This window comes from Ochotona princeps, chromosome 15, assembly GCF_030435755.1.
Source record: "Ochotona princeps isolate mOchPri1 chromosome 15, mOchPri1.hap1, whole genome shotgun sequence".
Classification (NCBI taxonomy): domain Eukaryota; kingdom Metazoa; phylum Chordata; class Mammalia; order Lagomorpha; family Ochotonidae; genus Ochotona; species Ochotona princeps.
In genome coordinates this window covers 26,017,195-26,033,288 of record NC_080846.1, presented here as the reverse complement: position 1 = coordinate 26,033,288, position 16,094 = coordinate 26,017,195, and the positions used below count along the sequence as shown (strand labels likewise).

Sequence of the window (16,094 nt, the reverse complement as noted above, 5' to 3'; positions counted from 1 at the left end):
GCGCCATAGCCTAGTGGCTAAAGCCAGGATCCTAACTGGAAACTTGCTCCTATCCCAGCTGATGTACTTCCCAACCTGCTCCCTGTTTGTGGTCTGAGAAAGCATTAGCTTTCCTGTTGTGGCCACTGGGGAGTGAATCAGTGGATGGAAGACCTTTCTCTCTATAAATGATTTTCCAATTAAAAAAAACAAAAACTGAAGCCATCACAATACCAGACTTTATTCTACATATAATAAAACCATTAAAACTGGCATGTAGACTAATGTAACAGAATAGAAACTTAATTAGAAATTAATACAAAATTAATCCTCACATCTATAGCGAATTATTTCAAACTTTTTTAAAATTTAATTTTATTTATTTTTATTGGAAAGATTTACAGAGGGAAAAATTCTCCATCTGCTGGTTCACCCTCCAAATGCCCACAACGGCTGAAGCCAAGCCCATCCAAAACCAGGAGCCAGGAGCATCTTTTGGGTCTCACACATGGATGCAGGGTCCCAAGGCCTTGGCCTTTCCTGGATTGCTTTCTCAGGGAGCTGGAAGGGAATTACAGTAGCAAGGACACGAACTGGTGTCCACAGGGGATCCTGGTGCACTCAAGGCAAGGACTCTAGCCATCAGGCTACAGCAGTTGGCCCTGAACTAAAGTTTTGATAAACAGGCTGAAATCAATCCCTTTGATCTCTTCAACAAATGGTCCTGGATAAACTAGATCTATGTTTACAGACATATGAACAAAAACCCCTATCTTATACCTCATACAAAAATCAACTCAAAATCGATCATGGATCTGAATCTGACATGACAGCAAATTACTAGAGTAAACTCTGGATAAACTGCACAATATGGGTACAGGCAAAGGCAGAAACACATGCATTTAAAGCAAAAATAGACAAATGATATAACATTCCATTTAGGATTACATCAAGGCAAGAAGCTTCTTAGCAATGCAAAGGAAACACTCAATGAAGCGAAGGAGCAATCAGCAGAATGGAAGAAAACATTTGCAAATTATACAACTGATAAAAGGTAATTACCCAGGATCTATAAAGAATTCAAATTCAACAAGAAAACAAGCAACCCAATTAAAAAATAGGACATGAATGGGTGATCTTAAAGGATGAAATAAAAATGGCCAACAGGTACATGAAAAAATATTCAGGATCATTAATAAGATATAAATAAAAACTACAACGAGTTGTCATCTCATCCCACTTTGAATGGCCATCATCCAAATATGCAAAACTAATAAGTGCTGGCAAAAACAAGGGGGAAAGGTACCCTAATGCACTGTTGTTGGAAACGTAAATTACAAACCAGTACAACTACCATGTTAGACAGTATGGAGAATCCTTGTGGATCTGAAAATATATCTACCATATGACCCAGTCATCCTATGCCTAGGATTTTACCCAAACAAAATGAAACTGGCATTTGAAAGAGCTATCTGTATCTCTCTGTTTACAGCACTGAATTCACAAGAGCTAAGATATGCAATTGATCTAGATGTCAATCAACTGATGACTGGAAAGAAAATGTGGTATATATACATTATGTAGTAAGACTCAGCCATAAAAAAGAATGAAATTCTGTCTTTTGCAATAAAACAGATGCAATTAAAAACCACTATGCTTAGTGAAATAAACCAGTTACTTGCAAACATCCAAAAAAAAAAAAAAAAAAAAACCAAATATATTTTTCTCTGCTATGTGGCAGTAAATACAGAACAAAATAGTTACTGTGGAAGACTGCCATTTTTAGCCTACATTTATACCCCAGTGAAACTGTGATTTTCTTTTCGCCTGTTGGAAATTACGATTAGTGGCAAATTAAGACTGTGACTACAGACTGGATTAAAATAATGCCTTTGCAAAAGCTAATGAAGAGGAAAGGGATGAAAGAAGTATTAGGGGGAAATAGGAGAGTGAGGAAAATACTGTATCTATGGAATGCAATAATAGCTGTTCTGAACAAAATTTAAAATAGTTTTATTTTTATGTATTATAGGATCTAGGCATGTGTTTGCTTTTAATGGAAAATGGCTTTTAGTAATATTATTATCTAAAAGGATATAAAGAGTAATAAGTATTTTTCAAACATCTTTTAATGTCTTAGTGTTTCTACGAAAATAAAGCTATGTATTTTCCCAGTGGAGACATCTTAATTTGAGCAAAACTGAAATTAGTCAGGTAAAATCATTATTAGAAATGTAATAATATCACTGATCCAAGAGAGAAAAACACATTATAGGAAAGTTTCCAATTTTTGGAAAGTAAACTTTCTCTTAATTACAATAAATATCTTAAGTTTTAGGAAGCAAATGACAAACTATCTTACATATAATTATTAGAAATATTTTTAATAAAAGCATTAGTAGAAATTTTAAAATATATACTAATGCATATTAGGAAAATTAATTAAAATCACCTTCCAGTTAGACTGCAATGTAATAAATCCCAACTAATAGTAATTCTGTTAATTTTACCACATGAAATAGGGCTAAGAGAATTACTCTAATTTTTTTAAACATTTATTTTCATTCATTTGAAAGGCAGAGTTACAAAGGGAGAAGGGGGTAGGTCATTTATCTGGCATTCACTCCGAAAATGGTTCTTAACCAGTAGGCTGGACCAGGCAAGAGTTGGGAGCTTCTTTTGGTCTCTCACATGGGCACACATGCCCAAGATTTGGGCCATTTTCTGCTGTTTTCCTAGGAACATTAGCAGGAAGCTGGACTGAGGTGGAGCAGCTGGAACTACCATCTAATGTAAGATGCTAGCATTATAGATGGCAGCTTAACCCATTATGCCACAAGGCTTTCCTAAAGGATTCTAAATATTGAAGACTTTAGAGAGGCTACTAGAAACAGGGCAACTACTATCACCTAAAAATTAAGTGGAAGAAATTATTTAAAAAATGTCACACATTAAGAAATTTGAAATTAGCTAGATGTAATTTTAATAAAACTAAAAAGGACAATATGGGCTACTAAAAAGTTAAGAATACTTAAAAGCAAAAAATAAGCCAATACAGTATCAAATTTTTATTTACATAAATTCTGAATGTTAAGGAAACCTATAAATATTGAATTCTAAAATTCAGGACACAAAAGTTTTAGGAAACACATTTTCTATGTAAATGATCTAATAACAGGGTATTACAATTCTCTTAAAATAATTAATGCTTTGAAGAAAAGAAAAAAAAACCTCATACAAGATACTATGATGTACACAAAAATCAGGGTAGAAATGAATTCATTCTTTCACTACCAGCATAACAGAAGAGTTTTTAGTTACAATATTAATTCATACTGTAGGTTTTCTTTCACTGAACTGAAGCTATTTAATGTATGTTTTTCAGTTGTAAACACTGAATTTCACCCTTTTTAGGTGGACCTTTTTCTCATAAATTCTAATTAATATACCATGAAGAAGACAAATTTCTGAATTACTAATCAAATATCTGGGAAAGCATGAAGCACTTTCCTGGAAAAAAAAAGCCACTGTAAAAAATTCATGCTGTGAAAGTAATACAATCACAAGGTTTTAAGTTCACAATCTGTTATCTTAAACACCAAGAAATGAGCTGCTTATTAAAGCCTCACAGAAAGCAACAATTCTATGTATTTCGCATCATTACAAAAAAAAATTTCTAACAGTTACTAGTGTACAGGAATAGTAGTTACCTAGAGATGTAGAATAATGTAATGATATCACTTCTCAAATTGCATTTCCCCACATTGCACATAAAAATTTTAAAGGTAAATTTAAGTAAAGACAAAAGCTCTTAAGTGACATGAGTATACAATTTTATATATACACATACACTTTAATATATATCCTAAGTATATTGTAGTTATTTGACTGCAGAACTGCTTTTGTGGAAATTTAAGGGATTTTATATTAATGTTTAAGTTGTTTTTGATTATTTTACTTGACAGGGGGAACTGAGTTCTGGAAAACTGTCACATAAGTTGATTTACTCACAACTAATGAACATTTAATTAAAATTAAATAGCTATCCCCTGCAAAGATCTATTCCTTTTTTTTTTTTAAGATTTATTTTATTATTTTTATTACAAAGTCAGATATACTGAGAGGAGGAGAGACAGAGAGGAAGTGGAGCTGCCGGAATTAGAACCAGCGGCCATATGGGATCAAGGCGAGGACCTTAGTCACTAGGCCACGCCGCCAAGCCCAAAGATCTATTCCTTTTTGTTTACATAGTTTAGAATATAAAATAATGAGTACAAACTTACAAATGGAATGAAAATATTCGTTACTTGGGCCCGGCAGCGTGGCCTAGCAGCTAAAGTCCTCGCCTTGAACGCCCCAGGATCCCATATGGACGCCGGTTCTAATCCCAGCAGCTCCACTTCCCATCCAGCTCCCTGCTTGTGGCCTGGGAAAGCAGGAGAGGATGGCCCAAGGACTTGGGACCCTGTACCCACGTGGGAGACCTGGAAGAGGTTCCAGGTTTCCGGCTTCGGATCGGCGCAGCACCGGCCGTTGCACTCACTTGGGGAGTGAATCATCAGATGGAAGATCTTCCTCTCTGTCTCTCCTCCTCTCTGTATATCTGACTTTGTAATAAAAAAATAAATAAAAAAGAAAATATTCGTTACTTACAAATACAATTTTTCCTCTCCAAAGGTACATTTTTCTTTTTGCAATATCATCTAACCCAGAGGCTTTTACGTATGGCCCTGAATCAGGACTTATATCATTTCTGGGACCACTTGGGGGCTTGTTAGGAAAACACATTCTCAGACACCATCCACAGATATACTAAATCATAAATGATGGAGGTACAGCCTTGCAATTTGTATTTAACAAACTCTCCAAGTGATTCTGATGCAAGCTAAAGTTTGAGCATCATCTATGCTAACAACAACCAAGTATGGTTTTCTGATCTTTGGACGATCAGAATGATGATAAAACCACTATAAAACTATGCCAAATATCATCATACATTAACTATTCATTATGTGCCTAGTGCTGTATTCAGTTGGTGTGTGCATATATGTACAATCTCATTTTATATTCATGGTAACCCATAGGAAAATATCTCCATTTTATAAAAAAGAAAGCTGCTGTACAAAGAAAACTAGCACCAGGTTAAAGCACAAATAGCAGCAGTAGAGTTAAACTCGAAACTATCACATAAAAACTATAATTCTTGTAAGAACAGGTAAAATATGCTATGTCTCATATCAATGTAATCATTTCTACTTAACTAAAAAGTTAAAACATGAATTCCTCCTTTACAACTAAGATACTCACATAGTATATGAACTTGGTGTAAAACATAATTACAAGAGAAATATCCAAATAATAATAATGATGATAATAATATACTTTCAGCTTTTTGGGTGTATCTTGGTTTGGTGTTTTTTGTTGGGCTCATCTTTCCATATTATTTCTGTCAAAATCTACATGAAATGCTCTTGGGATATAAACGTTTAAATGTTCTTGGGATATAAGCCTTTTACAATGGTAAAAATCTAGTATACACAGTCTTCTTACAAAGTTTTTTCCTTTTTGTCAGTTTTGAAAAGCTGATTTTAAAGAGTAAAAAAGGTAAAAATCTGTCCAGAGAGCAAATATTTTTCTTCTGTTTTAAATTTGTTTCAAACAAACAAAACTAACTTTTAGTTTACAATTCTAGGGATGGTAAATATACTCAGAGAAACCTTGGAGTTTGGAAATCAGGTGCTGTAGCTGCATTTTCTACTGTGTACTCAGTACACACAAGCTGCAAGACACCACTGTGAAACACGCACTGACTGCATGCAAGCTCTGCACACGGGACAGTTCGGAAGGCAATTCTGTGAGGAAAAGCTTCAGACTCACAACAAATACAAATTTTATTTCTAGCCTATTTCTCCTCAGTATTTAGTACACTAATCATATGAAGAATAGTGGCTGTTGCTTCAAAGCTTCTAGATTTAAAGAAAAATTACTTACAAAGAAAAAAGTCACAGATCACTCTTGCTATGAATTAATGCATGTAAAAGCAACCCTCCTGATGTTGACATTCATAGCTGGTAAAGCCAGAGCCTCCCACATGGGTGCTGGTTCATGTGCCGCTGTTCCACTTCCAATCCAGCTCCCAAGGAAAAGTAGCAGAAGATGGCCTGAGTTCTTGGATCCTTGGCACCCATGTGGGAGACCTGGATGAAACTCCTGGTTCCCAGCTTTGGCCACTTTGGGTGTGAACCAGGAGATGAAAATCCATTTGTCTCTGCAACACTAACTTTCAACAAATGAAATCTTTAAAGAAACACACACAACACAGCTAGGATAATCTCACAAAACAATAATACAAAAATATATAATTACTTCACTGGGATTGTATGTGAGTACCTTTTTTTTACAAACATTAGACAAAGCACTGCATATGTTACCAAGCTCTGAGCAAAACCACATTGCTTCACAAGCTCAGTAATTTTCCTGTTTGTGAAGTTAATTGTTTTTGGATAATTCCTACAGTTGAAATCAAGCCAAAGAGGTGGAGACACAAGACTGGACAAATACCCAGCTCATAAATGAAACAGATATATTGGTGCATATAAACAAGTCAAAGAGAGGACAATTCATTTTTCAAGTCCAGCCTTAAACATTAACACACGCAAATAAATATACCTTAGCTACTTTCCTCCAGTTAAGACAGTCAAAGAAGTAATATGTTCCCCTCTCGTATGTATTGGTTTTCATCGTTGGCTCCATGCCGGGTGCCCTGGTAATCCATACTCGCTCTTCTTTGTGATATCTCCAATCACGGTTGAAACTTCAATTTTTAAAAGAAAATGATTATTAGTTTTTTTCCTGTGACTCACATCTTTTGTATTATAAAGCTCTCAGAAAAAAAATCACACATAAAATACCTAACTATTCATGTTTCTTAATCCTCTTTGTTATCATATACAGTCCTAATGAAATAAAAATAGGGAAATAATTTCTTCATTTGTCCAGAAAGCACATTTTACGAATTCATACAGCTTTATTTAGCTGAATAAAACTTTTATACAAGGAAAGGAGGTTTAAAGGGCCCAGGGCAGAGGCTCTTCAGGCTAGTCCTCAGTACCTGCATCCCATATGTGCTACAGTTCTCATCTTGCTTGCTCCACTTCAGATCCAGCTCTCTGCTAAAGGCCTGGGAGAGCAGTGAGGATGCTTCACTTCCTCAGACCCCTACCCATGCAGGAGACTCGGAAAACGCTTCTGCCTTTGGATAAGGCTCAACTCTGGTCATTTGGGGGAGTGAACCAGCAGATACAAGATCTTTCCCTCTCTGTCTCTCCTTCTCTGTGTAAATCTGCTTTCCCAATAAAAAAAACCACAAATCTTTTTTTCTTAAATAAGATTTTAAAAGTTCTGTAAGCAAAGAAATAAAAACTCTGAACATAAAGTTACATTATGTTCCAAAAATTTCACTCTTTCCTTGTTCTTTAAGAGTAAGTGCAAACTGAGATATTTATTAAAACAAAAATATCAACTTTTTATATTACTTGGTAAGGAACTAAATACAGAGTACACCTGAATGATCAACTTAAATTCACATAATTTTATAACTGTGGAAAACAGAACATATCCTTTTAAACAATTATTTTTTAATTGAAATCTCACTGATCTTCAATTATTAAAAGCTACAATGATACATGTTAGAATTATCAAAAGAATTACTGAAGATCTACAGCATTTGCAAATTGGGAAAGCAACATCCAAAGGAAGGAAATGTCTCACAAAAACAAATCACCACGTAAATACATTCTAACTGCAAAATGAGGCAATTTGCAGGGGAAAATATGAAGCAGAACTGCCAATTATAGGTGGATCAGTGACTGAACATATTTACTTAATAACAAAGGGTCAAGTAATGATCTCTATCTTAAAATAACAGGGGGAAAAGTATGATAAAAAAGAATCATCTCAGTTTAGAAATAAGAAAACTTTAAAATAAGAAACCTTTGGTCAACACAATGAATTTTATCAATTTACACACTTTTATTTAGTTGGAGAAATTTTTGATGGAAGTAAAATGAAATTTTTAAACTTCCGTGAGCAAAGTAATAAAAACCTCAGCAGACCAAATAAAGACACTGCAGAAATAACATAAAAATTATTCTTAGACCACTATATTAAAAAAAATAGGTATATGTCAGTTTCTTTAATTTCTACTTAATTGGCCAATAAGCATCTGACAATAAATGGGAATTTCAATTCATCAGTACTTAAAAGCACACAGAAAATATGCGTAATATCATGACTATATAATATTCAGTAGGGTATTTAATAGACGTTGAAATTTAGTCTTGCTGTTAACAAATATGGTTCCTTAGCAGTATGAAAACCAAAGTCGCAAGTTTTGTGTGTATTCAGAAAAATTCTATTCAACAAACCCATGAGTTCAGCTTATTTTGTCTTCTTAAAAACTATTTAAATTTGAAATTCCCCTAAAGCATAAACTGAACTGATGGTAGCACATGGTTTCTATTTAAATTCATTCTACTCAATGAAAAACAACTTAAATTTCTTGACTGAATAATTTCACTGAAAATATTTACTCATAATTTGAAATTGTAGTAATAATGATCAATGATAATATAAAAGTAAGATATTTGGAACATACAGCTCCACTGCAGCTAAAAGTTGTAATACATCCCCTCCATTCATGTAATAAAGATAGAAGAGAAGGTCTTCTCCATATCGGCCAAGTTTTATTGCTGCCAGCTGGAAAAGAAAAATATTTTGAAACGTAAAACAAATTGAGAAATCCTAATGTATAACTGCTACCACTAAAGAAAGTGGAAAGACAAACTTCATTTTTTAGCAGATCACATAGACAGTAGCTTAATTCTGAATTTGTTTCTTTGCTTATTTAAAAGACTAAAGTTATTTAACAATTGCTTCTCAGACATCTATCTGATATCTCAAATTGGGGGGGTGTGGGGAGGGAGGAGAGCTACATAAAAATTTCCAAAGACCAAATGTTGACTGTCTCCCTCCCAAGATTTATTTTACTAAATATAGTGAAAGTCCAGGCAGATTGTGATCAGAGATCTTGGACTTATATTCAAGTTCCACACCTGTTACTTTCTTAGAACCAGGCCCAAGTTACTTAGCACCTTTGAAATTTAATTGTAAAATGAAGACAATGACATCTAAGAAGGTTACTAAGAAAGTGAGAGTACATGAAAGCAATTTGTAGAGTGTAAGATACATAGAAAGCTCTTAAGAAATGTTAAATCTATATCCAACAGCAATTTATATCATTTGGTTGTGTTTTTAATAAGCCACATATGATAAGTACAAAACTCAGGGTCTTTTTATTTAAATAGAGGAAAGATTACTCTTCATTTTCATCCACAAGGTAGAGGGAAATAACTGTGGACACCAAACTAAACAGTAGGTAAGTCAATAATCTCAAATTCTCACATTAGAAAAAAAATATTAAAAGTTCTCGAAAACAAAAATATTTTCTCTTTATCAGATCCTATGTCTACACCTTTATTTGATGGCACACATTCTCTGAGTGTTTCTCTTCATTTATGTTATCCCCATTCAGGCAGCAGTTCTTCATGCAACAAATTTTCCTAATTTAGCATACTTAAAAATTCACATAAGAAAAAGCTCTACAACATTTTTGTAAAGGGAGCAGAAGAGATCTTCAGTGAAGACAGCAACAGATCATGCACTCCACAAAGAGAAAACACCAGATATGTCCCTGTCTTCCAGGTACTGTGCTGTCCATAACATCAGCATCCATCTGATCACACAATTGCACAGCACAGACTCACAACACTCTCACACACACCTGAATAATATGAGGGTACTTCAAAAAGTTCACAGAAAAGTAGAATTAGAAGGTAAGTTTATTCTAGTGCAGAACATTTTGAAACCCATGCATATGTTTTTCAGAGTGTATGATTTTGGTGCCAGTGTGGTGGTATTGCAAGGAAGCCACCATCTGCAATGCAGGCATCCCATATGAGCACTGGTTCAAGTGCCAACGGTTCCATTTCCTATGCAGCTCCCTGCTGATGTGCCTGGCAAAGTACAAGAATATGGCCCAAGTGCTTGGGCCTGGCCTGGTCATGGCTGTTGTGGTCCAGCTGAGGAGTAAATCAGTCCTGGAAGATCTCCCTGTGTCTCTGTAACTCTTTCACTAATATATCCAAAACAAACAAACAAACAGTATATTTTCCATGAACTTTTTGAAAACCTCGCGCATCTATTTTTCTCATTAAATCAGGTTCTTTCACTGTGGTAAAATTTATTTCCTAACACAAATAAACTCTCCTGGTTTTTCTAGGGAAAAAGTGCCAAGCAGTTTCTTCCTTAGATTAAAAAAGACAGAGTGAGACTAATTACTGTACAATTAGAATTTCAATTAAACAAAAAAGAGAAATACAGGGGAAATAGAGCCAGAGATCAAATATACATATAGTGCTCCACTAAAATTACTGAATATGTAACATGTATAAAGTCAAGTCACTCTTGCTGGAAAGTGTATTAAATTTAAAAATCAGAAGGAAATTTATCAAATTTTCCAAATTAGCTTATTGTAATCAACTATGTTATGGTTGTACCCTGCTTTGAATATACAGTTACAGTCCTGACATTCTTTCGTTCTTAAAATATAACCCATAACATCATCAAAACATTTAACATTATAACATTTATAATGTAATTGTTACATGTAACTGAATATACATACAAAGAGCATACCCCTTACATCAGTGCTAATTATTTCAAAAATATTATGCTGTCTGAACTAAAAACCAGTGCTTGAAGAATAGAGAAATCATGCTGACTGAGTAGAATAATAAACTACACTCACCTTATCCCTAATGTGAATGTTCGTTAAGTACTCAGATGGAACATGGAAGTCTGGATAATAAAATGAAAAAAGCCTTATTAACTGATTCTCAGTTATAAATGTCTTTTTACAAGGTCTCAACACAAATAGATTCTCCTACCTATGTCTTGAGGTCGACAAGGTGAAGATGCCCAGGGTGACGCAAATTTGGGGTAGAGATTTCTGAATAAGGGGGAAAAAAAAACCAATTTGAAGTCCAAAGTAGAAAAAAAATATTTCTAATTTTATTTCAGGAAAACCAGGAGAAACAATGACTTCAAATGTAAAATGAGCCTCTGTAGTTCTAACTCCATTTCTTGGGCTTACTATGACTTAGCAACTTTACCTGCTATATACAGAAGGAAGCTGAAAACAAATATATATGTGAAAAGGATATTAGGACTGCTTCCCTCGGTAATTTTTTAAACACAGCATTAGTAACATAGTGTATTAACATAACAAAATGTTCTACACTTTTAGCTTATTTCAACTCAAAATGTTCTTTCAACACCATGTTTCTTAAATTACTTTTCCATTATAGGGCCAGAAAAAAATTCACTATGAAGAAGTTTCAAATTTTTACTGAGTGTCCACTATGACTGGCACTATTTCTGAAGCTTGAGATGCATCAGTGAACAAAACAGAGATTACTACTCGAAGCTTCCTTTTTGATTGAGAATGGTAGATTGGAAGGAGGGAAACACGTATCATAGTACAGCAATAAATAATAGCCCATATTAGGGGAGGATTTGATAGAGACAATTAGTTGGATTAACCAGGTAAGACACCACTGAAGATTTCAGGTTTGAAGGAAGTCAGAGAGATAATCATACTCCTTATCTAGCCAAAAACAAACAAACCAAAAAAACTCCCCCACAAACAAAACAAAACAAAACAAAACAAAACAAAACAAAACAAAACAAAAACCCCTGTTCTTGTCACAGGCTTCACTACATCAACTGAGAAAGGATAATGGGCAACTTACACAGAAGGAAGGACAGGGCAGCTGCAACACGGTGAACCAAGGGAGAGGTGGCCAGGGTAAGGATAAGGGAAAGACAATGACTATGCAAGACTTGGTAGGCTGAAACTATAAACCCTTTTAGGGTACTGAGCAAAGGAGTAACTTTCTCAAAAAGGACTGTCCTGATTGCCATATGAAGAGATGGGGAGGAAGGAGAGGAGACTCAGGGATACTTTGTAAGTGGCTAACAGAGTGTCCAGGATGGAGAGAACAAAGATTCAAACCAGGAAGGAGGCAATCTAAAGTAGTAAGATGTGCTCAGATTCTGTGTATATCCACAGAGAGCAACGAAAAATATAAGACTTCTGAAAAAGATTATCATGGAAGCAAATGTAGAAAAGAGGACTAACACAAAAAATCAAGAAGAAAAAGAACTAGCAAAGGAAACAAAGAAGGACCTACCAGGGAAATCAGTTAAGAATGGTGTCCTCAAAGTAAAGGGAGAATGTGTGTCAAGGAAAAGCTACCAGAAAGATTCCAGTGAATATAATACTAAAATGGGTTTAGTAGAGATTGGACTGTTATTCATGTTCTTAGATTTTTATGAGCTGTTTTAAACACAAAGCACAGAACAACTATGGTAATAGAGTGGAAGGCAAGAATAAAGTATATGTAGATAGTAGGTGGTAGTAGTATTCGGTGGCAGAACTGTACAGATGTTCTCTTCTGATTATTTCACCTTTCTTGGTAAAACAGAAATAAAAAGCATGGTTACCAGGTAAGACTAAAGAAGGGGAAAAGACACAAGTTCTTGTAATAAGTATGTACAAAAGCATAAAACTATTACAAATGAGCGAACAGGGAGCAGACAAGGCATACTACAAGTGATGATGTCTGGCAATATGAAAGGTCTACTTTTGGGGTTCTGGGTACAAAACGCAGACATTTGCACAGGCCAGGAAAGGAACAGGGATGTAACTACAGCTGCAACTTTGCCATTCAAGTATAACAAAGTGACAGAGAGGGACAAAGTCGGAAGAGTAAATGTTAAGTAATTGTGATTGGTCACAAGATTTAATACAGGGATATTGAAAGGAGTGAAAAGGTTAACAATCAGTAGACCAGGGACCAAATATAGCAGGTAAAGTTGCTACTTGCAATCCTGGCAACCCTCATGGGTGTCCCTTCATGTGTCGGATGCTCCACTTCCAACCCAGCTAATGGCCAGCTAATGGCCAGTTAATGGCCATGGAAAAGTGGCAGGAGAAGATGGCTCAAGTGCTTGGACCCTGTCACTCAGGAGACATGGAAAAAGTTTCTGGTTCCTGGATACAGTCTGGCCCAGCCACAGCAGTTGTGGCTATCTGGAGGCTTGAACCAGCAAACAGGAAATCTCTTCTGTAACTAGGACTTTAAAAACAAAAACAAACAAACAAACAAACAAAAACGTACCTTCAAGGTCTCAGTGGATTTAAATGATTATGGTTGCCACAGTATTATAGAGAGAAGGAAAGAGAAGTAGGTGGAGTCAGCATTGTGATGCAGTCAGTTAAACTGCCACTTGCCAACTCCACTTTTGATACAGCTCCCTGTCAATGCACTTGGAGGACATTGGAAGATGACCCAAGTATTTGGGCCTCTGCAATCTAAATGGAGACCTGAATGGAAGTTCCAGGCTCCTGGCTTTGGCTTGGCGCAACTCCAGCAGTTGCAGGCATTTGAGTTAACCAGTGGATGGATGAGTTGACTCTTGCCCCTCTCTGTTTATTTCTCTTTGTGCGTGCTCTGCCTTTCAAACAAATAGGTAAATCTTTAAAAAAAAAAAAAATGTATATATATATGAATGGAAAATAGAAATGGTAGTCAAGAAGGGAACACAAACTTGCAATCACAGAATGTCTGCAGTGACTGGTAAAGGTCAATCAGATGACCAAAGGAGAATGAGATATAGTAAAAGATAAAATCTTAAGAGGAAAGAAATTTAAGAATTTGAGATTGAGGTTTTTGTTTTTATTAATGTCTTCACACAGTTTATATTCCAGTAGAAGGAACACATAGTAAGGGAGGCTTACAAACTGAAGCAGTTATACATGTGAACATTTTAGGGCATTTTTGGGGTTGGTGTAAGATTTTAAGATTTTGGAAGCATCACATGAAGGTACTTCAAAAATGTCATGGAAAAAAATACAACTACAAAGTAAGTTTATTTTGATGCAAAAAATATTTTAACTATTTATATAGTTTATTTATAATATATACTTTCCATGAACCTTTTTAAGGACCCTCATATATGTGTATATTGAAGCTGCCAAATAATGAAAACAGTGATATTCCTGAGTTGACAGTGTTTCAGCGGTTAATATGAGAGGGAAAGATCTGAACAGTAAACAGGTAACAGCAACAAAGAATGGCAATTAGAGACATAATTTGATGACATGAGATTAAAAAAGCAGGTCTGCAAAACAGCATCTTACACAAATGTGGAAGAAAACAAAAGACTTACTCAGGAGAGTTCAGATTGAGGCCTAATGTTGTTAAATCACTTCCTAATGCAAGGTGTACCATTCCTGGGTCTGTCTCTGCTGCCCTGATGAATGTTAACAGGCCAATCATTCCAAATTGGTCCGTCACCATCCCTGGAGGAATGTTAGTAACCCGACCTGCAAAGAAAAATAATCGTGCTTATCTGTGAAGAAAAAAATAAGGAAAATTCATTCTATAATATTTTGACATATTTGTAGAGTCCCACCATCAGGTAACACCTGGATCCCTTTTTTCTGCTGATTATTATTTTGTGTTGTGGAACTTTTATCTCCAGGGAATTTGGGTCCATCCGTACTCGTACTTGTCTTGCCAGACGCATTCAAATTCTAGTATGGAAAAAAAGTGACATTAAAATCTATTAAACGCACAAATTTATATATTTCCTGTTTTTCAGGATCTATATGGAAATTGTGTTTTAAATCTAGTTTTAAGCATTTAAAGAACAAGACATCTGGGGGAAATGTTCTGATTTATCTCATATCTTCAGTCACAGAAAAATTTTGTTTCTCTCTCTCTGTTCTTCTCAAGGCTTTATGCTTTGGGATATACTTCAAGTTATAATCTTCAAGCTTTAATTTAAACACTAAATATAGTTCATTCCCTAAGATAGCACCAAAGCAACATTCAATTCAGGAACATAGGAACTTCCAAAATATGTACTTATTTGAATTCTTACCCAACAATCTTCTTTATCAATTATTTTAACATATAAAAACTAACATCACACATACAAAAAACTATTTTCCATAAAATGTGGAAGAAATAAGCACACTTGTTAAGTCAGAAAGAGGAAGCTGAGCTGGCTAAATCAACACAGGTATAAAGTGTGTATAAAGATTCTTCAAGGAGAGAACTTACTCAAGAAAAACATAGCTCCTTAGAAGGCTATATTATCAAACTTCATGGGATCCAGCTGACAGGGACTACAATACAAGTCTAAATTAACTCTGAGAAGTTCAACAGAAATTTGCAAACCTATATGAAATAGGAGAAAAATAGGCTATCTTCTAAGTTACAAAGCTTTTCCACATTCTTCAGAACTTAATTACAGATATTCAAGATGAACAGTTTTGTAATGTATTTAGTAACCGTTAACATAAGAGAAATCTGAAAAAATATATACATCACTCACATACACAGTTTTCAGGTACTTACAGATTTACTGTCATCATTACTCGACGTTGGATCTTTATAGCTGGAACCAGGTAATGCTGGAAAATCTTCATTGTGTATTGAGAAGTCTTGGGATTGTTCATTTGCTGGTTTCGTTACCATGCCAACTAGGTAATAAAAATAACCCAGAGAGTTGCAATTGATACTTACGATATTGTAATATAGATTATAAAGTTAACTTTATTCACAATATGCCAAACTTTTTTCGAAAATTTTATGAAAAAAACTATGAAAGTGTGCTTTAAAAAATTCATTTAAGATAACAATGGAAAACTAAACTTTGTATTGATTAATAATTCAACATACAAAATAATAAAAGGGAAGTGTCAATCCTACAATTCCACTGTTTTACATAGGTGCTTAAAACATTATTTGCTAATGATAATAATTTAAAAGTTTTGGTATAATAGCTTGCTTTAAATACTTGATTAAATATAAACACCAGTTAACTATAAATGACAAAATAAAATTTAAAAAACATGTCCATATTCTACAAGTGACTTACAGAGTGAGAAAATTGCAATCAATTATAAAACAATTCCATATTAT

The 16,094-nt window shown here is 34.7% G+C and overlaps 1 protein-coding gene across 8 annotated transcripts in view; it reads right to left on the bottom strand.

Annotated features, from left to right (window-relative positions):
- Window positions 1–16,094, bottom strand: part of CNOT2 (CCR4-NOT transcription complex subunit 2) — a 98,696-nt gene that overhangs the window by 2,993 nt on the left and 79,609 nt on the right. For all 8 annotated transcript variants that reach the window (XM_058673613.1, XM_058673618.1, XM_058673617.1 and 5 more), the window contains 7 exons: window positions 15,528–15,652; window positions 14,578–14,698; window positions 14,332–14,488; window positions 10,986–11,047; window positions 10,847–10,896; window positions 8,636–8,736; window positions 6,649–6,793 (listed from right to left, as the gene is read on the bottom strand). In XM_058673613.1, the coding sequence (XP_058529596.1) occupies window positions 6,649–6,793; window positions 8,636–8,736; window positions 10,847–10,896; window positions 10,986–11,047; window positions 14,332–14,488; window positions 14,578–14,698; window positions 15,528–15,652 (761 nt within the window). The remainder of the gene's footprint in view (window positions 1–6,648; window positions 6,794–8,635; window positions 8,737–10,846; window positions 10,897–10,985; window positions 11,048–14,331; window positions 14,489–14,577; window positions 14,699–15,527; window positions 15,653–16,094) is intronic.